At 44.9% G+C, this 26,383-nt stretch overlaps 1 protein-coding gene across 5 annotated transcripts in view; it reads right to left on the reverse strand.

Moving 5' to 3' along the window:
• The window catches only part of wdhd1 (WD repeat and HMG-box DNA binding protein 1), a 127,379-nt gene that overhangs the window by 87,323 nt on the left and 13,673 nt on the right, over positions 1-26,383 (reverse strand). For 4 of the 5 annotated variants that reach the window (XR_009787107.1, XM_061765157.1, XM_061765153.1 and 1 more), the window contains exons 5-11: positions 17,215-17,326; positions 12,273-12,323; positions 12,087-12,182; positions 11,920-12,012; positions 7,781-7,887; positions 7,449-7,590; positions 3,014-3,224 (exon numbers count right to left, since the gene is read on the reverse strand). Coding sequence is in view for 4 of the 5 variants with exons in the window: in XM_061765157.1 (XP_061621141.1) it covers positions 3,014-3,224; positions 7,449-7,590; positions 7,781-7,887; positions 11,920-12,012; positions 12,087-12,182; positions 12,273-12,323; positions 17,215-17,326 (812 nt within the window). In the remaining variant the exon portion in view is untranslated. Of the gene's footprint in view, positions 1-3,013; positions 3,225-7,448; positions 7,591-7,780; positions 7,888-11,919; positions 12,013-12,086; positions 12,183-12,272; positions 12,324-17,214; positions 17,327-24,460; positions 24,745-26,383 lie in introns of those variants that run through there. The other variant, XM_061765158.1, reaches the window with a different exon arrangement.

Below are 26,383 nucleotides of genomic sequence, written 5' to 3' on the forward strand. Positions count from 1 at the left end.
AGCACTGTACACAACTAATGTTCACACGAACAAGATTACTGTATGTTTCCAGGGGCTCAACTAATATTTTAGACGGTTTTGCCTTACCATGGCATTGTACAGTGTACAGGGCGTCCTCTGTCTGCAATAGCGTACTTGTACGCAAGTCGGAACATGCTGTATTCTACCTTCGCGAACACAGTAGGAAGGTCATAACTACACGAAATATTTATGTTAGTCTTTTTGGCCATGAATATACATAAATCAATCAAATTAATTGATTAGAACGGAGACGAACATTCCAATTCTCCCGGAATCGTTCACATTTAAAAATGTTGGTCCCTAATTTCGATACCTCGTCCACTGACCATCAACGAAGAAGAACTAGACTTTGGTCAAATAAATGACTCAATTCAAGACTTGCAAAAACATTATGTCATGAAAATGAGGTTGCAAGACTAACATGGTGAAACACCTTCAGATACATGGTGTAGAAGTAGCAGAGTGCCCCAGCTTTGACGGCCCTTGCTCTTTGTATTTCCTGTATCCAATATTGCTGCTGAAATAATGCAAATTCCCCCTTGTGGGACAAATAAAGGTTATCTTATAGAGTGTATGCTAAATATTTGTTATATTAATGTACTTTTAAATTTATAGGCCCATTTTCTCAAGTGACATAGCAACAGTGACGATTTAATTTGTTTCCGGTCCCTGTGTTTATCTAGCTGTCAAGCGTTATCGTCTATTTCAGTATTTCCTTCTATTGACAAGTGCTAATTTGCCTGCAATTTTGGTCTTCAAAGTTGGCTAATCTAGCTTTCTATAACACTGTTCCAGCCTTACTTATGTGACAAGTGTACTGTACCACCCAATCACTTATTTTGGTGTTTTGCGATTTCAGGTCACGATAGCTTAGCAACTGGCTTCCCAGCCGTCTGTCTCCCGTCTTGTACTCCCTTCGTCCTTCGTGATAAGGGTAATTGTCAAAATGTAGTTTATTCGCTGTCATGGAGGCATGATTGAACTTACGGCCTTTTCACACTGCATTTGCTCGGTGTGAAAGACCACCCCATTTAAGTGCAAAGACGACGGCAACGAGGGCTGAAGCCATCCCATATTTGGAAGTGGTGATGTAACAGCCTAGAAGGAAGTCGGGAGGCTTTCCCTGCTGAGTGGACCGCAACTCGGCAATATGTATTTGTCATTGTTGGAAAAGAAAGGCCTAGTTTTGCTTATTTTAAGGAGGTGGTGGTGCAGCATAAATAAATAAATAAGGAATATCCCATACTAATTTCAAGGCAGCATCTCTGAGTTAAAATCGTTCGTGAGCTTTCTAGTTCCAGGAAGATGGTGTATCTCAGGCTGAGCAGGGAGCTTTGAAAGAGAGTTTGAAAGCCTCCCGCAGAGACGTCTGGGTATATCTAGTGGCCTACAGTTCGGGCTAGTGGCACACCCTAATTATTATGCTTTCCTCCATTTCCCCCTTGCTGTACAACTCTGCCAAAATCGCAGATTTCTGCACTCAAAAATCACTCAGTCAGCCTCTCTCCCATTGGAGGAGCTTTTTGACATCACCGCGTCAAAGCTCCTCTGAAGAGAACCTTTTTCTATCCGATGACGTGACGCTGAATGTCAGACACCCTTTTAACGCTCTGCGACAGGTCAAAACGCAGTAACACCCCCTCAGCACACACACAATGAATGGGAAAGTCCCGGGCGTCAGACGCCTTGCCAAGTGCAGTGTGAAAGAGCCTTTACGCTGCGTTGACGGACGCGATTGCACGTTCGCCACCACAGCTGGGCATCGTATTTAGCCGCGTTAGCTGTAGCTCGTAGATAGCTGGGGCGGCGCAAATGCAGTACATAGCATGCAACAAGCATTCCACCTTAGTAGCGGAAAGCAGCAAGCTTGGGTGACAAAAAGGAAGCTGCAGTTAGCCGCTGGCTAGCATAATGACAGTAAAGCCATGCGGTTCCCACAATTTATTGTGACATGCAAATTGTAATTATTGCCGTGATAAAGACGTTCATTTTTGTTGTGAATGTGTGTTTATGTTACCACTCGTTGAATGTGTGCCTTATTCAACTGTCAGATTTCTGGTTGATTTATGGTGCACAACTATGTCATTAGACGGCACGGTGAGCGATTGGTTACCACATCTGCCTCACTGTTCTGAGAACCCGGGTTCAAATCCAGCCTCGCCTGTGTGGAGTTTGCATGTTCTCCCCGTGCCTGCGTGGGTTTTCCCCGGGTACTCCGGTTTCCTCCCACACCCCAAAAACATGCATGGTAGGTTAATTGAAGACTCTAAATTGCCTGTAGGTGTGAATGGTTGTTTGTTTATACGTGTCCTGTAAATTGGCTGGCGACCAGTTCAGGGTGTACCCCGCCTCTCGCCCAAAAGATAGCTGGGATAGGCTCCAGCACGCCCGCGACCCTAGTGAGGATAAGCGGTACAGAAAATAGACCACTAGAATAGCAGAATCACATCTCCACATTTAGAACCAAAACAGGAGCATTCTGTATTAAACTGACCTTGACGTCACTTCTTCGAATGACGTGTGTGATTGGCTAAAAACAAGGCAACAACATTTCTGTTCTCCTGCCTTGCTATCCAATGTTGAAAGTAAGTACTGCAGTACAATGGAGGCAAACAACACCAGCTGTGTCAAATGTTTATTTTAGTCCCTGCCAGAGGCCTCTAAAAAAATGGATGGCTGTAGTTTGGACACTACCGATTTAAATCATCCAAAAAAAAATTATTTTTATCCTTCCCCCTAAAAGAATCAATCAAAAATCATTCGGAACCGGCATGGAAACGAGAAACTGGAATTGTTCACGTTTAAACGATGCCCAACCCTATTGATGTGCTTTTATCCAGGGAATTTTTCACTAAAAAGCACTGCGAAGGCATTGCATCTTCAAACACTGAAAATCAGTTTTATATTTGTTAATATATTGTTGAAAATGAAGAGCAAGTTTCAATTCACCCCTACAAATTAGACAATCAGTCACTGCGCACCAAACACTTACCAAGCGAATTTTCATCATCCAGGAGAGTGCCTCTGTGCTTCGCCCGCCCTGTTGCAGGTATGACGAAATCGTCGTCGTCATCCTCATATTCATTGACCCCACTGACTGCTTTCTTAGTAGGGGAGTTTCTATCATGCCATCCTTCATCCATGACCCGGTCATCATCATCAAATAGATCTTCATAGCCTCTCTCTTCCTTTTCTGCATTCACCTGACGACAATCCAGTATGTTAATTGTAGCACTTACATTAATATTATAATAATTGTTGGGACCCCTCTGTTAGTGAACGAAAACCCACAGTGGTCAAAGAAATAACTTGAATCTGATAAAAGTAATCCATCCATCCAATTTCCATACCGCTTATCCTTACTAGGGTCGTAGGCCTGCTGGAGCCTATCCCAGCTGACTATGGGTGAGAGGCGGGGTACACCCTGAACTGGTCTCCAGCCAATCGCAGGGCATATAAACAACCATTCGCACTCACATTCACACCTACAGGCAATTTAGAGTCTTCAATTAACCTACCATGCATGTTTTTGGGATGTGGGAGGAAACCAGAGTCTGTCTGTCTTTCTTTTCCTTTCGGCTTTTGTTTAAGTGATTTCTTGATTGAACAGTTCTGAAGGTAATCAGGCTTGGGTGTGATCAGTGAAATTTAACCAAAAGTTGTGATTAGCCACAATTAATTTAAGATTTTTGCGGGGGTGATTACTTTTTCACACAGGGCCAGGTAACTAGATTTTTTTTCCCTTTGTTTTGGCAAATCTTTTTCTGACAGAATAGCGAGGGAAGCAATCATGTCTTTGTTGGTTTTTATTACAAGAAACAAAGAAATCTTAGCAAAGAGAGGAAGAGGTACGAGTCGTCACGACACGTTACCCCTTACTGAATCCCAACCAAAACATCATTGTTATACAGAAGGGAAAGTGACAGAGAAGAGGGGGGGAAAAAAGAAATTATCTTCATCCAGCTGCACTCAAACTTATCTTTATGGGGATGGGTACATGCAGAGGATGAGAAAGGAGGAGGAAAACAAGGATCAGTCAAAACATGGCCAGGACACGTAAGTACTGTGCTAACTAAGAGCTATGGAAAAATAAATGACATTAAAGCCGATCAGCATAAAATGCTAATTATCGGCTGATACCAATCTGTTCGGTGTAAAGTCTAATTTTAACAGCAGACTTCGGGCAAGCCTGGACCTTAATTGGCCCTCTCGAAAATGAAAAATACATCACCAAAAACTAAATTCCCATGGATGTGGTCAAAAAGATGAAAAGATAAAGGGCATTTGAGAGAAAATGGAGAAAAACCAAGACTGGGACTAACTATGCAATATTGTGTGAACAACTGAAACTTTATAACAAGACTGTAAAAGGTGACAAACGCATATTTCTCCACTATAATCTCCAACAACATGAAAAACCCCAAAATTTTATTGTCCACTATAAATCATTTATTTAATCGTGAGTCTAACCGCTTCCTTTTAACCCCAACTGACTGTGAACATTTTGCAGACCACTTCAGAGGGAAGATTGACACTATCAGATGCAACATTTCATCCAATCATAACATGGTTTTAAACACATCTGAGTGCCTCTCTTTACCTGAGGAAACACTGTATACCCACACCTGCTCGGCGCCTCTCACCGTGGGCAACTCCAGAGTGGAAGAGACATTTTATGGATTTTTCAGAGAGGAGGTTTTAACCGTTTTAACCAGAAGAGCAATTTCGATTTTAATGATTTAAAAAACTACTGACCTGTATCTAACATCATTGTTATGCAAAAGTTTAGAAAAACTTATTAGTCAACTCACTGACCTTTTAGCAAATTTTAATACTCTTGAAAAGTATCAGTCTGAATCATAGCACTGAGCCGGCCCACCTCCAAACTTTACATTTTAGAGTCAATGCTGATAACCATAAATTAACTGTGTGCCGGATCTCAGCACTGCCTTTGACACAGTAGACCACACTATTCTTTTAAACAGACTTAAACACCTGATTGGCCTCTCTGGTACTTAACAGACATGCTTCTTATCCTACCTCACTGACAGAACTTTTATGGTAAGTCTAGATACATGCTTTTCAGAAATCCATGAAATAACGTGGTTTACCGCAGGGATCAATTTTAGCCATTGTTGTATTCAATTTGTATATGCTCACTCTTGGCAATGTCATCACGAGGCATAGAGTGAACTTCAGCAACGCTGATGATACGGAGCTATACATCTCTGTGTCTCCTGTTGACACCAGTCCAGTGGATAATCTTTTAAACTGGATTTTAGACAAATCCTGGATGGCAGAGAACTTTCTCCATCTTAACCAGGACAAAACTGAAGTTTTCGTCATCGGCCCTAAGATAGAAACGTCTGACTGAACTACAAGCGCTGTCCTTAGAACCTTCCCCATTGGTGAAAAACCTGGGTGTTATTTTAGACTTTGAGCTCACTTTTATGCCACACACAAAAAAAAAAACAGGTTTGAACATTTAAAGTATAATGGCCAGAATCTGACCGATTCTCTGTAGGACCAACATGGAGATGTGACTGCATGCTTTTAGTTTCAGTCGGATTGACTATTGTAATGCCCTGCTTTCTGGTCTATCCAAAAAAACAAACTCAGCCCTACAATTACTACAGAACTAAGTAGCACGTGTCCTGACGAAGACCAGAAGGCATGAACACATTATACCAATTTTAAAATCACTGCATTTGCTCCCTGTGTGTTTCAGGATCAATTTTAAGGCTCTTTTACTGGTTTTAAGGGTTTTAATGGTCTTGGGCCTTCTTTATCTCTCAGAGATGCTTTTACCCTAAGAACCCCCGAGGTCCTCTGGCTCCGGCCTTTTAGTTACGTATTCCAAAAGTCAGAACACACACTCACGGTGAGGCATCATTCCAGTTTTACGGCTCCCGTCTGTGGAACAGACTGCCAGAGCACCTCAGGGCTGCAAAGAACATTCATGTTTTTTAGGAACAGGCTTGAGACCCACCTTTTTAACTTAGCTTTTAACTAATATTTAATTTTCCTTTTAATGTACTTTAGAATTGTTTTATTTCCTTTTAACTTTATTATATTTTCAATGTTTTGTTACTATTTATCGCATTTTATCTTTACTTCTATGCTATTTTCTAGTCTTAGGTTTTTATTAAATGCTGGGTTTTATGCAGATATGATTTTGATGGGCGGCACGGTGGAGGGCTGGTTAGAGCGTCAGCCTCACAGTTCTGAGGACCAGGGTTCAATCCCCGGCCCCGCCTGTGTGGAGTTTGCATGTTCTCCCCGTGCCTGCGTGGGTTTTCTCCGGGCCCTCCGGTTTCTTCCCACATCCCAAAAACATGCATGAATTGGAGACTCTAAATTGCCCGTAGGTGTGAATGTGAGTGCGAATGGTTGTTGGTTTGTATGTGCCCTGCGATTGGCTGGCAACCAGTTCAGGGTGTACCCTGCCTCCTGGCCGATGATAGCTGGAACGGCTCCAGCACGCCCGCGACCCTCGTGAGGAGAAGCGGCTCAGAAAATGGATGGTGGATGGATTTTTATGTATGTGTATGATTATTTTTAGTTTCTTTCCATGTTTCCACAGAGAGACTCCTCTGCACTGGGAGGTGTAATTGAATGGCCATGGTTATGCCTCATGGGGTCCTCAGTCGCCATTTGTGGCTCTCCGTACGCCACTACACAAGGGCTCCATGCCAGTACCCTGTGGCCACAGTCTGCTGTTTGCTCTAGGAGCAGACTGCTCCCTGAGATGGCGTTTGCCACTTGGTTTCTCTGTGCAAAGCCATAGGTCATTACATTGTCATTTTCTTACTTTTTAATTACTGTGTGTGCGTGTGTGTGTGTGTGTGACTACAGAATACAAAATGACAGTGTTGCCCCACATACTCGCAATGCGCTACTCACTGATTCCACTTTTCTTTGTTATTTGGAGGGGGAGGGAAAAAAAAAAAGAAAAATCAACTATTCGCTGTTTTGTGCTTAGGCCAAAGCACTGTCTAATATACAAGTATTGCTTTGGTGCTATCATGTGGCATCTTGGTGCTATGAAACTATGTTGAAGTGAGTTGAGGAGCTTCATCATGTAATGCTTTGCCACAATCTTGTGGCATCTATAGAGGCAATTATTAACATTTTTAGGAGGACAATTACTCCCAGATTTTCACTAGTGCCTCCAGGGTCGATCCCTACCCTCCATGAATGGGGGGACAAACACTGTATAACTTGATTAGTTAAAATTCTAATTCACTCTTCATTCTCGTATGCATGGGAGACGTTGTGGTAACTAATGGAAGTCGTTATAGCTAGAGCCTTTTGAAGCAGAGGTGTGATACAGTTTGTACATGCAACGTTGACTTGGCATTTAAACACAGCAGGAATATTTTTTTGTAAACACCAGAAACAAATATTTAGAAACAAAAGAACTATACCTTGGGTGTTGTGGTTTGAGATATGGATGCGTTGAAACCCTCCAGCAGGCCCAGACAGCCCTCAATGTCAGTGTAAGCGATCTGACTGCCTGACGGGTGCCAAGCTAAACTGCACACTGTGAAGCCCTTCTCATGCTTCTGCCTGGGGAGCAGACAAGGAAACTAACAATATAACACCTGCTGTCATCTTATATTTTTATTTTGAAATGACTTCAAATAGGAAAGAACTGTTGGGTTAAAAAAAAGAATCATGAAAGAAATCTTTAATCAATTTCAGTTTTTGCACAAAATGAAAATATTACATGATTGATGATTACATATGTATTACATACCTCTCTAAACACAGTTTGCTTTCTATGTCCCACACTGTTATGAATCCCCCCACGCTGGCAGCTGCCAGGAAGTGCCCACATGGAGACCATGCTGCCACATTGATGGGCTGAAAGCAAAAACAGTGGACACTGTGAAGATGATTTTTTTGTTTTGTATTGATTTGTTTTCCCCACATGTACAGGTAATAGAACAAGAAAACAGATTTATTTATTTTTTGTATACCGGGCTGCAACCTTTGGGGGCTGTGAGACTTCACACCAATAATAATTACATTGCAGCAGGTCAGATGTTACAGGTGGCCAAAACACAAACATTTTATGGTTGTTAGTTTCAGTTGTGATGACCTTTCAAATAGTAATTCCCTTCCCTATTTCAAAACTGATTTAAAATGTTTTCTGGGAGTAGTGCTGATAAGATACAATATCGGTGAATCATTATTGTTATTTTTTTTAAAGAGTGAATTAGTGTATACCAGATATCCTACAGTACTTTATGAATGGTCCTTATTGCTCTTTTGTGTAGGGTGATTCATGACTATTAGAAGTTCTTGTAGTTTTTCCCCCCAAAACCTAAGCACAATACCATATATATGGTAGAAGAACTAGAGAACAGTGTGGAGTGGTTTATGGTCTGGTCTGTCTTTGTTAATGATAGTAATGTTTCTTGCTAGTTTAGATTAAACAGAACATGCTTAACATGTGGCCTCCAGCTAATCTTCTCATTTATGACCTATCTTGCACACTTTTAATTTTAACCCCATTTAGTTTTATTATGCCGGTGTATTTTGTAAGTTCTACATTACATATATATTATTGGATTTACATCTAATGATAGTTTATTGTCGTGAAACAACATTTATAGCATGTTCAAATTCCTTTCAATAGTTTGCTTGAGTTGTCTTGTATCATTAACTCAACAACAACTGTTCAGCAAAAAGTACCCAAAAAAGTACCAGATTTAACGATTCAGGTACATTACAATTGTCGATGATAAAGCTTGGGCCCCAATACTGAACCGTGGGGGATACCTCAAGTAATGTTCAAACATGCCAAGTAGTTGTAATGAATATCCGACCACCACATGACCACAAAGACTGACCTATTTCTTTGGAAAAGACTATGTTTGTGTCTATGTCAAGTCATATTGAGACTTAACTAGATAAAGCTCGGTCTTTCCCCATTGTGAAACCTAAGGACAAAGATTACACTGTGGAGACATGCAGGATGACCCAGAAGTTTTGCAAATCTGCTCGTGACCCCCACGACGTGACTGGGGGAAGGAATTGATTGATGACTGTTGAACAATAAAACAGACCTTTTATCAGCTCTCCAGATACCGGTCAGCAAACGCAGTAACAGGCGTCCCGTTTCACCGAGAGGACATGTTTCTCATCCGGTGTCATTAATGTAACATGATCACTTACTCCTCATTAATGGAACATGATCACCCCCTCAGTGGTGACCAAAGACACTTCCAGTTGGACTCCTCGTGATTCTGTACCATGAGGTGGGAGTGGCCAATAAAATAACATTGAAGAAATCCCACCTTTGCACCAAACAAACAAACCTACATGAATATTCTAAATGTATACCTTGATTTCTACGTCATTAATGTGTTGATTCTACAGGTCTGACTACGAGACTACTTGAGAAGAACTGAACCACTGGGTTTGAAGCCAAACAGTACGAAATGATGTATTGAATAATAAGTACTTGATTTGCCACAACTAAAGGTGAAACAATCATTTTGTATGCTTGATCTCTGCGTGAGACAGTTTCAAAGTTGGGAATCATTTATTTGAAAATGTGCTGAGTTTCAACCAGTGCTTAGGGCATGACTCACACATATAAAATGAAATTTAACATGGAAACCAGAGTCGATGGGCGTGGTCTCCTTCTCTGACTCAGAAGTACAAAACCCCCAACATCCTTTCTTCTCGTTCTCTCTCATCTTCATCTCTTTCGCCTCCTGCTCACCCCCTACACTCTCCTCGCTCCTTTTGCCCCGCGCCCCCTTTTTCCTTTGTATGTCACCATGTGGCGCGCGAAGTCCGGACCACGACGAAGGGTCTGTCTGATGAGAAGCCGGCGATGCTGCTTCTGTTTTTTTTTACCCCAGCCGGGACTTTTTTGCAGTGGCCCATGAGAGACACTCCTGACATTCCAACAAGTTACGCTCGCAGTCTAGTGCAAGAGCGTGTCCGCCAACCAGTCCAAACACGGTTATGAGCGCACCCGCCTGAACAACAACTTTCTTTTCATCGTCCTCTGTTTTTCCTTTTTGTACATCATCTTCCTCAACTAAACCTGCCTCCTTTCCTCCTGAGACAACCGAGAAAAGACTATCCCAGGGCCATGTGATCTACGATCAGGAGTAAAACATTGCAGTGATTACTTGAAAGTACAAATTGGTGCCTAGTAACTTGGGGTTAAGTTTGCGATCTCACACGACTCCCACCGAGGAGCTTTTTAACCACCTCGGTGACCTCAACCCCAGGGATAGGAGAGCCCGCCTCAGAGAACCCAGACTCTGCTCCCTCATGAGAAGGCGTGTCGGTACAATTGAGGTGGTCTTCGAAGTATTTTCCCCACTGGCTGACAACGTCCCGAGTCGAGGTCAGCCGCGCCCCATCCCCACTATACACAGTGTTGATGGTGCACTGCTTCCCCCTCCTGAGACGTCAGATGGTGGACCAGAATTTCCTCGAAGCCGTCCGGAAGTTTTTCTCCATGGCCTCACCGAACTCCTCCCATGCCAGAGTTTTTGCTTCAGCGAGCACCAAAGTTGCATTCCGCTTGGCCAGCCGGTACCCATCTGCTGCCTCAAGAGTCCCACAGGCCAAAAAGGCCCAATAGGACTCCTTCTTCAGCTTGACGTTATCCCTCACCGTTGGTGTCCACCAACGGGTTCGGGGATTGCCGCCACGACAGGCACCAATCACCTTACGGCCACAGCTCCGGTTGGCCGCCTCAGCAATGGAGGCGCGGAACATGGTCCACTCGGACTCGATGTCCCCCGCCTCCCCCGGAACATGAGCAAAGTTCTGTCGGAGTAGGGAGTTGAAACTACTTCTGACAGGGGATTCAGCCCAGACGTTCCCAGTAGACCCTCACAATACGTTTGGGCCGGCCACGTCGGACTGGCATCTTCCCCCACCATCGGAGCCAACTCACCATCGGGTGGTGATCAGTTGACTGCTCCGCCCCTCTCTTCACCAGAGTGGCCATGACATGACCACAAAGTCGATCATCGAACTGCGACCTAGGGTGTCCTGGTGCCAAGTGCACGTGTGGACACCCTTATGCTTGAACATGGTGTTCGTTATGGACAATCCGTGATGAGCACAGAAATCCAATAACAGAACACCGCTCGGTTCCTGATCGGGGGGGCCGTTCCTCCCAATCACGCCCTTCCAGGTCTCACTGTCATTGCCCACGTGAGCACTGAAGTCCCCCAGCACAACGATGAAGTCCCCAGTGGGAGCTCTCACCACCACCCCCTCCAAGGACTCCAAAAAGGGTACTCTGAACTGCTGTTTGGTGCATAGGCACAAACAACAGTCAGGACCCGTCCCCCCCACCCGAAGGCGGAGGGAGGCTACCCTCTCGTCCACCGGGGTGAACCCCAACGTACAGGCGCCGAGCCGGGGAGCAATAAGTATACCACACCTGCTCGGCGCCTCTCACCGTGGGTAACTCCAGGGTGGAAGAGAGTCGGACCTTCTTGACCTCACACACCAGCTCGGGCTCCTTCCCTGCCAGAGAGGTGACATTCTACATCCCTATAGACGGCTTCTGTAGCCGGGGATCAGATCGACAAGGTCCCCGCCTTCGGCCACCGCCCAGCTCACACTGGACCCGACCCCTATGGCCCCTCCCACAGGTGGTGAGCCCATAGGAAGGGGGACCCACGTTACCCTATCGGGCTGTGCCCGGCCGGGCCCAATGGGTGCAGGCCCGGCCACCAGGCGCTCGCCTTCGAGCCCCACCTCCAGGCCTGGCTCCAGAGGGGGCCCCCGGTGACCCGCGTCCGGGCAAGGGAAACCTGAGTCCATTTTTTTGTCATCATCATAAGGGGTCTTTGAGCCATAATACAAACTATGAAAACAACAAAAACAGCCACTGTACGTGAAACTCACCTGAGTCAGCAGATCATCAGACAGAGTGCTCACATGATCCCAGGACCCTCTCTCATACAGGTAAACCTTGGTATACACAGGAACTGCCAAAAACTAATGAGAGATATTGTGCATACATCAATTAGATAAGCAATAACAAGACAAAGTGAACAATTTGTCATCTTAACCTTTGCTGTGTGAGGTTGCCAAGCCAGGCGACACAATGATTTTGCATTGCTGACATCATTGGTCTTCTGCAGCAAAGGCCAGCTGATCACCTGAGCCTGAATTGATGGACAAAATCCAATCAGACAGACCATGCACAATATGAAACAACATTACAGTATGCAGACAAGTGTTTGGCTATAACAGACCTGCTCCTCAATATTCCACACAACGACTGAGCCATCACAGCTGGCAGACGCCTGTCGAAAGAAGCGTTTGGTATAATGATCCAGATCCAGTAAATACACATACAGTAAATTGGGTCTATCATATTCACCACTCTAACTGTTGTGGACAGAGCTGACCTAAGGTACAAGCTAACTAAGCGGCTGCTTAAAGCGTGACTTTTTCTTTATCAACACATGCACATTAATTTTTTAAAGTAATGAAAACTGGCTAAAACATTAAAATCCCACAATCCATGAACAGTTGTAACATTTAGGTACTTGTCAAGCAGAGGTGATGCCGTGGTAGTGGTGGAAGGGAGGCTGTAAATCAAAGTCTGCTTAGGGCCCTGTAGCACCACAATATGTAATAACAGTGCATTATGTAATAACTAGGGGTGGGACTATAACACAATCACATTACAATCAAATTAATTAGTTTAAAAAAAAAAAACATTTGAATCGCATTTTGTGTTCCAAAAAACACAGTACCCGTGTCAGTGCACAATTTCCTAGTAGACCGATGACATTGACGCACACTTCAAACCTTGGCTACCAAAATGGAGGAATTGGATGAAACAGCGTTGCTAGGACTGATGGGATTAAAAAAAAATAAAAATATCTGATGGAAGCATAAATAAGTGTGGTTTTGTGCAAAAAGGAGTTTTCATACCACAGAAGCACTTCAACCCTCTGACATGTGATCCAACTTTTCAACTGCAATGCAGAAACCATTTAAAAAAAAAACAATACTGTTCTTAAAAGAACTGTCCTCTTATCGCCTCAGTTTGTGCCCAATTTCAAAGTAGTACCGTAGGAAACTGCAAAAAACATGTTGCGCAGAAGGCATCAGTTGAGGAATAAGAAACGTTAAACAACGAGGGAGAACCAAGGTCTCTTGTATTTACTTCCCCGCATGGAGCCAATTTTGTTGAAGTGGAGTGAGAATTGTGGAGTGTTACACAACAGTGTCCAGAGCTACTCAACTCAACATTATTTATAAAGCACTTTATATTTAAACCACAGCTGAAAACAAAGTGCTGTATAAGAATCAAATTTCAAATAAATAATCCATCCATCCATCCATCCATTATCTGAACCGCTTCTCCTCACTCGGGTCGCGGGCGTGCTGGAGCCTATCCCAGCTGTCATCGGGCAGGAGGCGGGGTACACCCTGAACTGGTTGCCAGCCAATCTCAGGGCACATAGAAACAAACAACCATTCGCACTCACAATCATGCCTACGGGCAATTTAGAGTCTCCAATTAATGCATGTTTTTGGGATGTGGGAGGAAACTGGAGTGGCCGGAGAAAACCCACGCAGGCACGGGGAGAACATGCAAACTCCACACAGGCGGGGCCGGGGACTGAACCCGGGTCCACAGAACTGTGAGGCTGACGCTCTAACCAGTCGGCCACCGTGCCGCCTCAAATAAATAATAATAATAAAAGCTCCCCTCCTTGAGCCGTCACCTTATCCTGGTGGAGGGTTTTGCGTGTCCCAATGATCCTAGGAGCTAAGTTGTCTGGGGCTTTATGCCCCTGGCAGGGTCACCCATGGCAAACAGGTCCTAGGTGAGGGACCAGACAAAGCAAGGCTCAAAGACCCCTTGTGGTGACGACAAAAAATGGACTCATGTTTCCCTTGCCCGGACGCGGGTCACCGGGGCCCCCCTCTTGAGCCAGGCCTGGAGGTGGCCTGTCCATTGAGGTTCACCCCGGTGGACGAGAGTGTAGCCTCCCTCCGCCTTCGGGTTGGGGGACGGTCCTGACTGTTGTTTGTGCCTATGCACCAAACAGCAGTTCAGAGTACTGGGGACTCAATCGTTCTGCTGGGGGACTTCAATGCTCACGTGGGCAATGACAGAGAGACCTGGAAGGGCGTGATTGGGAGGAACGGTCAACTTTGTGGTTGTGTCATCGGACTTGCGGCCGCATGTCTTGGACACACGGGTGAAGAGAGGGGCGGAGCTGTCAACTGATCACCACCTGGTGGTGAGTTGGCTCCGATGGTGGGGGAAGATGCCGGTCCGACGTGGTAGGCCCAAACGTATTGTGAGGGTCTGCTGGGAATGTCTGGCGGAATCCCCTGTCAGAAGGAGTTTCAACTCCCACCTCCGACAGAACTTTGCTCATGTTCCGGGGAAGGCGGGGAACATTGAGTCCGAGTGGACCATGTTCCGCGCCTCCATTGCTGAGGCGGCGACCGGAGCTGTGGCCGTAAGGTGGTCAGTGCCTGTCGTGGCGGCAATCCCCGAACCCGTTGATGGACACCAACGGTGAGGGATGCCGTCAAGCTGAAGAAGGAGTCCTATCAGGCCTTTTTGGCCTGTGGGACTCCTGAGGCAGCTGATGGGTACCGGCTGGCCAAGCGGAATTCAGCTTTGGTGGTCGCTGAAGCAAAAACTCGGGCATGGGAGGAGTTCGGTGAAGCCATGGAGAAAGACTTCCGGACGGCTTCGAGGAAATTCTGGTCCACCATCCAGCGTCTCAGGAGGGGGAAGCAGTGCACCATCAACACTGTGTATAGTGGGGATGGGACGCTGCTGACCTCGACTCGAGACGTTGTGAGCCGGTGGGGAGAATAATTCGAAGACCTCCTCAATTCCACCGACACGCCTTCCCATGAGGGAGCAGAGTCTGGGTTCTCTGAGGCGGGCTCTCCTATCACTGGGGTTGAGGTCACCGAGGTGGTTAAAAAGCTCTTCGGTAGCAAGGCCCCAGGGGTGGATGAGATTCGCCCGGAGTAACTCAAGGCTCTGGATGTCATCGGGGACAGTACCTCTGGATTGGCAGACTGGGGTGGTGGTCCCCCTTTTTAAGAAAGGGGACCGGAGGGTGTTTTCCAACTACAGGGGGACCACACTCCTCAGCCTCCTTGGTAAGGTCTATTCAGGGGTGCTGAATCTCAGATTCAAGAGGAGCAGTGTGGTTTTCGTGCTGGCTGTGGAACAGTGGACCAGCTCTACACCCTTGGCAGGGTCCTCGAGGGTGCATGGGAGTTTGCCCAACCAGTCTACATGTGTTTTGTGGACTTGGAGAAGGCGTCCGACCGTGTCCCTCGCGGGGTCCTGTGGGGGGTGCTTCGGGAGTATGGTGTACCGAACCCCCTGATACGGGCTGTTCGGTCCCTGTACGACCAGAGTCAGACTTTGGTCCGCATACACGGCAGTTAGTCGGACTTGTTTCCGGTGAGAGTTGGAATCCGCCAAGGCTGCCCTTTGTCACAGATTCTGTTCATAACTTTTATGGACAGAATTTCTTGGTGCAGCCGAGGCGTAGAGGGGTTTCGGTTTGGTGGCCTCAGTATTGCATCTCTGCTTTTTGCAGATGATGTGGTTCTGTTGGCTTCATCAAGCCGTGACCTCCAACTCTCACTGGAGCAGTTCGCAGCTGAGTGTGAAGCGGCTGGGATGAGAATCAGCACCTCCAAATATGTCAGTCGCAAAAGGGTGGCGTGCCCTCTCCGGGTCGGGGATGAGATCCTGCCCCAAGTGGAGGAGTTCAAGTATCTTGGGGTCTTGTTCACAAGTGAGGGAAGAATGGAACGGGAGAATCGACAGGCGGATCGGTGCAGCGTCTGCAGTGATGCGGACTTTGTATCGATCCGTTGTGGTAAAGAAGGAGCTAAGCCGAAAGGCGAAGCTCTCGATTTACCGGTCGATCTACATTCCTACCCTCACCTATGGTCACAAGGTGTGGGTCGTGACCGAAAGAACAAGATCCCGGATACAAGTGGCCAACATAAGTTTCCTCCGCAGGGTGTCCGGGCTCTCCCTTAGAGATAGGGTGAGAAGCTCGGTCATCCAGGAGGATGACAGAGTAGAGCCGCTGCTCCTCCACATCGAGAGGAGCCAGACGAGGTGGCTGGCGCATCTGATTCGGATGCCTCCTGGACGCCTCCCTGGTGAGTTGTTCTGGGCATGTCCCACCGGGAGGAGACCTCGGGGACGACCCAGGACATGCTGGAGAGACTACATCCTTCGGCTGGCCTCGGGATGCCCCCGGAAGAGATGGATGAGGTGGCTGGGGGGAGGGAAGCCTGGGCGTCCCTGCTAAAGCTATTGCCCCCGCGACCCGACCTCAGATGAGCGGTAGAAAATGGATGAATGGATGGATAATAAAAACTTTAAAATAAAACAAAAAGAACAATAAAAACAGTAATGGATGCTAAGGCTTAAGCCACATTAAAAGCCAAAGAGTAAAAATGGGTTTTCACACGGGTTTTAAAAATAGATAGTGAGGGGGAAAAGACCATTGAGAAATTTAAAAACTAATAAAAGAATCTTAAAATGTATTCTAAATTGCACAGCCAGCCAGTGGAGAGAGGCCAGGATCGGAGTTATGTGGCCCCTCTAACGTAGTCCGGTTAGTAGACGAGCAGCAGCATTTTGAGCTAACTAGAGATGCTTCAGGAAGGACGGGCTGACTTCAAAATAAAAGTGCATTACAATCCAGCCAAAATGTAATAAAGGCATGGATTAGTGTTTTCTAAACCCTCTTGTGCAAGAAAGGGTTGAACTTTGCCAGCTGCCTAACAGAGTAAACTGGATTTCACTACTGCACCAATTTGCCGATTCAATTTCACTGTCAATTTTCAAACCCAAGACTGTTGTCTTCACGTATTGTCTTAAAGGGCCCAAGTCAACAAGCGAGGATTTACAAGGGCCACTTGGACCAAACACGGTCCCTACAGTTTTCTTTTCATTAAAATTTAAAATACCTGATTTTACTAGTGGAAGTGTGGTGAGGACAGGTGTGGCAAGTTGAGGTAAAGTGCAATAGAAAAAAAATCAAGAGATGCACTTTAAAGGAACTGGTAGATGTATTTTGTTGGGCCACTTTAGCTACTATGTTCAGTTTAAGAATTTCAAATTTATTTTTCTGTATAATCAAATTAAATGCACTGTAGTGTAAATGTACCCACCAGAAAGTCACCTTTTGGGTCAAAGGTGACACTGAGCACAGGGGCTTCATGGCCCCGCAGGGTTTTTTGTTGGCTGCTGTCTGACACTTCCACCACTTTAACCAAGAAGTCACTGAGGCAAGGACAGAAATGACAAATCAGTATGTGCACACTGGTAAATGCTGGCAATTTAGTCAGAACAAACAAGAGGCATGTTAGCTGTATATATATATAAAAAAAATGTTTTACTTCATTTGTCTAACAATTGCCTGTGTCTTATATGCGTTTCAAATGACTACATTTGTTTAAATCAATAGAACAGCAAAAAATAACAGTGTGAAATTGCCAGCATCAATAAAGCCTCATGCTCTGCACTAACACAAATCAATTCTGATAGCAGGCAATCACAGCTAATCATAAACCGATCTATGTGTCGCTCTGTCTGTGTGTCGAAAATGTGATTCTATCACATAAATGTGTGAGGGTCATTCTGTACCAGAAGAATATTCTTCAACATAACATTGTCCAGTGAGTCATAATATGATCAAAATTGAATCCAACTAATGTGACATGCAAGAATTCCTTTCTAGCTGCTAAAGTTGAAGCCGAAGCAAAACAGACGTGCATGGTTTGACAAAGTGAAAGCGACATTTGCTCATCTTTCAACTCTGGTTATTCTGAATATCTCTCGGGGGATAATGTGAGGAGGCAATATGGACATGCAGGTGGATATTCTCACATTTAAAAAAAACACCAATATACTGCATATAACAGCAATAATGTGACAAGCGCTATGAAAAGATTTTATGTTGCTGCTGAGCAAGCTCAGCGACAGCAACGCAAAATGATTCCATGTTGACAAAGATTTTTTATTTAGTCTTTATTCGATCAACACAGTTGCAATAAAATATGTGCAGTTTATGAAAACGTGTTTTAATTCACTTTATTCCCCAAGGTGAAAGGAGAAGCTTGATTCCACATGCACAGTTGAAAGTAAGGTGAGATTTAAAGGGACTCTGATACTGTGAACACTGGCACTTATTCCATTGTTCTGGACTTACAAATGATGTCTGCAGAAGAAAAAAAAAAAAAACCCACATAGACTCAGTAGTAATTTGAGGCGAATATTCTGATGAAATAGTTGATTTTCAGCCAGATTTTAGCCCGACCACATTTTGGACACGTCAGCCTGTCACGGCCTGACACGTCAAGTGCAGAAGGCGCAGATATCACCTCAATTAACTTTTATGTATTCTGCAGTGTAATTTTTGCCTGTTGTGAAAGTCTGGATGTATTTTAGACAATAACGAGTGAAGATAGTAACAGCAAAACATTTTAAAAAGCTTTAAGAGAAAAAACAAACGATCGTTGAAATGCCTCGTTGAGGAAAGAAGACAGCCACGTCATCCCACAGAAGTACTTGTAAATTCATTTCGGCATACAGTATATAAAGGGGTTTCGTCAGATCAATTTTGTATTGAATGAATCACAAATGTATCCAAGATGTTTGATAAGAGTTCCGATGGATGACACAGGCACAGTTTCTGTATGGTGCATGGTGGCATTGTGTGACACAGGCGGACTTTGATGTGCACTGTTGGCTGTCTCACGGTAGACACCTGTCATCATGGCATCGTGTACATACTATTTTATCAGGCTTGAACGTAGGTCTGCAAAATTCATCGAATTTTAATCATGATCGTGATTTTGCCTGCCATCAATAAATGAACCTGATCGTCAGTGATTTCTTTCACATTTAAAATGGGGGCACTGCTGCAAATGAAGCATTTCTATGCAGCAGTGCCCGCATTAGTAGTCAGGCAGCCACCAGGGGACGAAAGTATGGTTAAGGCTACATTAAGGGCTTCACTGCGCTCCGTGGCCAACTTCCAAAATAAAAGCCGAAAATGGAATTGCTGTCCAATGTCGTAATATATTAACCTTTGATTTTGAAGTTGGCCCTCTCAGCATGTTGGCGGAGAGGTGGCATGTCATGGTAAGAGACTACAGTGCCTTTAAAAAGTATTGGCCCCCTTCTCAAATTCTTATATTTTTTGCATAGTTTCCCTACTTTGTTTAAGATCACAAAACAAATGTAAATAGTCGAATATAACCCAAGTGAACTTAAAAGACTGTTTTTAAAGGGTGATTTAATTTATGAAGGGGAAAAAAAATCAGTTACCTGGCCATGTGTGAAAAAGTAATCCCCCCCCCCTTTAAATCATGAATTTATTGTGGCTCATCACAATTGTTGGTTCATTTTCACTGATCATACCCAATACTGATTACCGACAGACCTGTTCAATCAATAAATCACTTAATCAGAATCTCTCCTGACAAAATCAAGTTGGACAAAAGAGCTAAAAAATCTGCAACAAAAAGACACAATCCAAAGAAATTCCAGAACAGTGGATAAATAAAGTAATTGACATCTATCAGTCTGGAAAGGGTTACAAAAGCCATTTGTAAAACTTTAGGTTTCCAGCAAACCATAAGGAGAGCCATGATTCTCACATGGAGAAAACAAAAGCAATGACTCATCCAGGAGCCCACAGAGGAACTCAGTTACAACTTCTAATTAAGTGCAGGCCTCCTTTGCCTCAGTTAAGGTCCGTGTTCAGGACACACAAAATCAGACAGCAGAAAATCCTGAAGGAGAATGTTCATCCATCAGTTTGTGACCTCAGGCTGAGGCGCACTTGGGTCGGCACCAGGATAACAAGTCGTCAATTTATGAATGACTTAAAAAAACAAAATGCCTTCGTTTTGTTTGGAGTGTCCTCGTTGAAGTACAGACTTAAATCAGATTGAAATGCAGTGGCATGACCTCAAAAAGGCCATTGATGCTCGAAAACCCTCCATTTTTGCTCAATTCAAACAATTCTGCAAGGAAGACTGTGTGAAAATATCGCCACAGAGATGTGAAAGACTCATTGCAAAGTTATAGAAAATGCTTGATTTCAATTGTTGCTCCTTAGGATGGCCCATGGCAGTTTGTGACCATGCATAACTGACCAATGGTCAAGCAGAACAACAACTTTACAATTCACTAGACTGACGACAGGGATTTTCAAATGAAAAGTCGGTGGTTTTAGCCTAATGTTATTTCGTTCTATGCATAAACTCCATTCACTCCTATTAAGTTGCAATTCATGATTGCACTTTGTAACAGCATATTTACTCATAGATTTATATTTTATATATAAAACATGACTAAATACTGCCACTTAATAGTATAATGTATGGTACATTTCTTTTTCGTCACCGGCCGTGCAGTGTCTCCATAACCCTTTCTGAAAAGTTGTCATTTTCGATGGGGAGGGGGGGATTCCCCCAACGGTGAGTACATATAAAATATGACTAAATCATCTTATTTTGAGCCTTGCCGAATACGGCATATAGACTTTTCACTGATCTGATCGCCGTGATCGGTATCGGCCAATAATTAGCATTTTATGCTGACTGGCTGATGGTCTTTAATGTCATAACTCGCCAATCCGATCAATGACGCCCGCAAAAGACATTTACTCCGCGTCACCATTGTGTACAGTATATTTGAACGTGTGGTGGTGGTCACCGGTACTCTGGAGATTACGTTTATTTCAGGATTGCTTGAGGTATGCTCACATACTTTTCATACGATACGACTCGCAAGCAGGCAACAAAACGTTATGGAGCCTAGCAAGTTAGTGCTATCACTAACGGTTGTACGTAAACATGCTGGCGTTATGTCGAATCATGCTCTAAGGTTTCGGTGCGTGTGAAGTAATTTAATTACAATAAAGTACTTTTATTGTCAATTCTTTAATATGCGTAACACATACAGAGGATTGAAATTACAGTACTCAAGGGCCCACGGTGCTACAAAAGAGTACAAATAAGGTTAATATAAAAGCTAAATAAACTATAGTATATACAGTATAAAAAGTATTAATTAAAGTAAACAAATATCAAAGGACAGGTGACGTGTGCAACAGTCAAGGTCAGAGAACCAAGGCAAATAAGACATTTATAAATTAGATGACAAAACCCCAATGCTGCTAAAGTGGCTGGTGCGACCCCGAGTCTTCTGTGTGTGTGTGTGTGTGTGTGTGTGTGTGTGTGTGTGTGTGCGTGCGCGTGTGTGCTCGCGTGTATGTGTGCATCTATTGTGTGTTTGCGTGTGCAGGGCGTCAGAGTTCAAAGTTCAGATGGGCACAGGACAGGTAGAGGGGGCAGAGCAGGCAGAGAGTTCAGATTCCTGACAGCCTGATGAATAAAACTGTCTTTGACTCAGCTAGCCCTGGCCCGCAGACTCCGCAGTCTGCCTGATGGCAGGAGACGGGGCTCTGGCTCTTCTTAGCTTGTGCATGTAGTAGAGCCGATGGTGAGCTTTCTTGGCTAGTGATGAGGTGTTGCTGGTCCAGGAGAGGTCCTCGGCGTGCAGTCATAGGTCAGCAGGGTGAAGAGGAGGGGGCTGTTCAGAGTGATGGTAATGGATGTGTTGCTGCCGACCCGTACTGCCTGCGGTCTTCCCTGTCAGAAAGTCCAGCAGCCAGTTGCACATTGAAGTGTTGAGCCCCAACTGGTCCACTTTGTAGGTCAGTTGTTTAGGGATGATGGTATTGAACGTTGAGCTGGTCTATGAACAGCATTCTGAAATTTGAGTCCTTAGAGTCCAGGTGTGTGAGGGCAGAGTGGAGGGCGGTGGAGACGGCGTCATCAGTTGACCGGTTGGATCAATACGCAAACTGGAATGGGTCCATGGAGGAGGGGTGGGGGAACTTCACATGGTGCATGATAGGCCGCTTGATGCACTTCATCAGGATGGGAGTGAGCGCTACCGGACGGTAGTCATTGAGGCAGAGGGAGGCGAATTCTTCAGGACCGGGACGATTGTGGTGGCTTTGAAGCACGTGGAGACAACACCCTGAGGTGTTGAAGATGTCCATGAAGACATCTGTGAGTTCAGCTGCACAATCCCTCAGAACACGACCAGGTATGTTGTCTGGGCCTGGGGCTTTTTGTGTGCTGATCCTATCGAAAGATCATTTCATTCTGTTCCGGGTCAGTGTCAGCACTTGGTCACCAGGAGGGGGTGGAATCTTGTGTGCAGGGGTGCTATTGTGTTCCTCAAAGCGAGAAAATAAGTCATCCAGCTCATTTAGCAGGGAGGTGGAGCTGTCGCAGTTCTGTGGTGAGGGTTTATAACCTGTAATGGTCTGAGTACCATGCCACAGACTCCTGGTGTCATTGCTGTCACTGAAGGGGTGGGCAATCTTCCTGGAGTACTCCCTCTTGGGCTCCCTGATGCCACGGGACAGATTGGCCCTGGCTGTCCTCAGGCCCTCCTCATCCCCAGACCTAAAAGCCGCATTGAGGACCTTCAGTAGTCTGTAGACCTCCCCCACCAGCCATGGCTTCTGATTGGCATGGACAGTGATGGACTTAGTGGTGGTGACATCATCCAGGTACTTGCTGATGTAAGCAGTAACAGTCTCTGTGTACTCCTGAAGGTCTGTGATGGAGTTGTACGTAGCAGCCTGTTTGAACATGGTCCAGTCTGTGGTGTCAAACAGTCTTTAAGTGCCTCAAGGGACCCTTCTGGCCACACTCGTACCCGTTTCCTAACTGGTTGGGAGACTTTAACTCAGGGGCGGGCAAACCTTTTGGCTCAGGGGCAACATTGACTTAAAATTTGACAGGCGGGCCAAGCCAGGGCCAGAAGCTTACATATCAAAAATAAAAATAATTAAAAAATAAATTAAAAAAGGCAGATGTTGTGGTTCTGTTGGAGGTAATCCAAAAGGCAGAGCTCTCTATTTACCAGTCAATCTATGTTCTTACCCTCACCTATGGTTACGACCTGCGGCCAAAAGAGCAAGATCCTGGATACAAGCGGCAAAAATGAGTTTCCTCCGCAGGATGTCCAGGCTCTCCCTTAGAGATAGGCTTCTCCGCATTGAGAGGAGCCAGATAAGGTGCCAACTTAGATTTATTTTTAATGGGAACAGTGTTTTGTTGATCAGTTTTTTTGCCAGTGCATCAAAGTCTGGTGTTAGTTTTGTTGTGGCAATTCTCAGAACACATCTGAGGTTTTCATCACTCAGCTGGGATCTCTAGGTCTGTAGGATCAGCCAAACACCACCAGCATCCTCTGTGCCATCTTCCGGATTTTTGGAAATTTGTCTGCGCTTAATGAAGCATAAAACTCATCCAGATTGAGAGTTGAACTTTTCTTTTAAGACAGTATCACATTGGAGATCAATCAGTTCCATCTGCAGCTCCCGTGGCGCTGTTTCAGGGACTGAATCTTGGATGGCAGTTTGTCAGATAAAGATGTTTTGCTGAGCCTGCAAGCTTGATTTTAACTGCTGAGCCGTAGCCATCAGTTCCTGCGTTGATTGGCTGTTAGCATAATCAGCATGCTTGCTGGGAAAGGGACAGCTGATGTTACATTCCTCTAAAACCGCAATGGTTTCTTAACAAATTAGACATACAGCCTTTACCAGACTTCAGTGAAAAAGTATTGAGTCGTCCATTCTATTTAAAACACTTTCTTTTCTTTGGCCCACTCATGGTTGAAGAAGGGTTCAGAGCAGTCGCAGAGTAAAAGCAGAACAGCCAAAGTCAAGTCAATGAATCACTGTGCCTACTGCACTACCTGGTGGAACCACTGGGCATTACAGGGCAAGGTCAAATGAATGTAATTATGATTTTGATATGATTTGGGCGATTTTGTACCAATCTTTGGCGGGCCGGATTGAAATGATCAACGGGCCGGATGTGGCCCGCGGGCCATAGCTTGACCACCCCTGCTTTGCCTGGTGGTCTGTAAACTTGCATTAGCATAACAGTGAGATGGTCTGAGACGCTGAGGTGGGGGAGGGGAAGGGCCTTGTAGGCCCCTCTCAGGGGGGTAAAAACATTGTCCAGAGTGTTATTTCCCCGTGTTGGAAAGTCAATGTTTGAGTAGAGTTTAGGAAACACAGCCTTGGGCTCAGCATTGTTAAAGTCCCCAGCTAGAATGACGAAAGCATCAGGGTGGGCAGTCAGCTTTTCACTGATATGATGGTATTGCTCATTTAGCACCTCATTCCTTTTATTGCTGGAGTTTGGAGGAATATAGACTACCACAAGAAGTATGGCAGTGAATTCCCTCGGGAAATAAAACGGCACTTCAAAGCCATAAACTCCAGTAGCGGTGTGCAGTGTTGATTGACCAAGATAGCTTCCCGGCACCAGGCGTCATTGACGTAAACACACAGTCCGCCACCGCGAGTCTTACCTCCCGCGAGAGTTCTGTCCTCTCGGTAGCATGCTAGCCGGACAAGCTGAATGGCGCTGTCTGGAACGCTGCTGTTAAGCCATGTTTCCACAAACACAAAAACACAGCACTCTCCCACAGTCTTATGGGTAGAGCGGAGCAGTGGGATGCAATCCAGCTTGTTGTCCAGAGAACGCACGTTGGCTAACACAATGGAGGGAATAGTCGGATTGTGTGGTTTAGCCACTAGCCTAGTTTGGATACCTCCGCACTTGCCCAGTTCCTGCTTCCTCCTTCGCCTCCACTCTGGGCGTGCGCAGGAGTGGGGGTTGCAGCTGTTGTAGGCACCCGGAGCACCCCGTAGTTCCGTAGCTCCTCAGTGAGAGTAGAGTTTAACTCCATGAAAGTAGTTCTGACGATGTCGAGCAGACGCTTGCGACTGTATCGGCGTCTTGGAACATGTAGACATGACGAAGACAGACTAAAACACTGATTTATAAGACGAAAAACACGAAAACACCGTTTGTTTGGGACAGAGAGCAACTGCTGCGTATGCACGCGCCGCCATCTTGGAGGGAAATTTCTTATTTTTTTGAAAGTAATTCAAAGACATCAAGTTAGCACCCATTATGTTGTCATGTTACTTTGACCTGACTGATTAGAATACATGACCTGACTAGAGCAGTGATTTCCAACCTTTATGGAGCAAAGGCACATATTTTACAATTGGAAAATCTCACGGCACACCAACAAACAAAAATGTTACAAAAAGTAGATACACACTAATTACTGTATGGACTTACTGGCATCTAATAGAAGAGCATTTATTTATAAATACTGGCACTTTATAGTATGGTGCATTCCCTTTTCCACACCAGCTATGCAGTGAATTTGGTCTGTACTTCTGCCACTGACGTCACACCAAACGATGGCGATGAAAACGGGTCATTCCAATGGCAAATAGTTATTCACTAATGGGTCCAAAATTTATTGATATTATTGGAAATGACACCTAGTTTCATTTTCTTGAGCAAAAAATATGAATATGAAATATGGACAAGACCCCATACCTCCCATAACTTAATCTGTCAACTTTAACCTTATTTTTCACATTAGATTAAGGTTAATGTGTCACTATTTTTCCTAACATCCATGTACTCCGTCTCTGTACCACCTATCCTGGTCAGAGTCACAGGGAAGGCTGGAGCCAATCTCAGCTGTTTGATGATCATTCAATCACTGGGGAGAAACTCTTGGCCTTGTTCACACCACAGGCAGCTCCAATGAGGATAGAAATTTCTAACTGAAATTGAATAGTGATGAGATTGCGAATCTGTACTGTCATTTGAATATAAAATTGGAGACACGACATCTAACCATGCAAGTATGTGGTGTCAAGTTACAGTACTAAAGTCCGCGGCCACACCAAACAAATAGAGGGATAGAGGCGGCTGATAAAAATAGCATTGTTTGAGCTGCTCTCTTCATGACGTTGGTTTTTGTGCGAATGACGCAGAGGCTGCTTTGATACCCAATTTAAATGACCTGACCGCCTGAACTAAAGATAAATCTGTAGAAGTCTTATTTGAATCGTCTTATTTCACACCAGCTCTGCATGTGGTTTTGATCTAACTCGTAAAAACCTTATATGACATCAGATGGTAAAAATTGGATTTGGGTCAGAACATAGCTATAGAGACAGACAATCATTCATACCTTCAGGCAATTTAGTCTTTTTCAGCAGATGAACCTGGATAACCTGTCGAGAAGCCTAGCATGCACAATGAAAAACTACACGCAGAAAGGCCTGGATGCAATATATTTCTGGTATTTGCAAGAAAACATTTAATAAACACTTATAATGAGCAGCTAATGAACAGGGAACACACCTGAAATGTAGTGTGTAGCTGAGCAGATGAAGGTTATTAATGTGCACTGATGATA

Source organism: Phyllopteryx taeniolatus, unplaced genomic scaffold (genome assembly GCF_024500385.1).
Source record: "Phyllopteryx taeniolatus isolate TA_2022b unplaced genomic scaffold, UOR_Ptae_1.2 contig_26, whole genome shotgun sequence".
Lineage (NCBI taxonomy): Eukaryota > Metazoa > Chordata > Actinopteri > Syngnathiformes > Syngnathidae > Phyllopteryx > Phyllopteryx taeniolatus.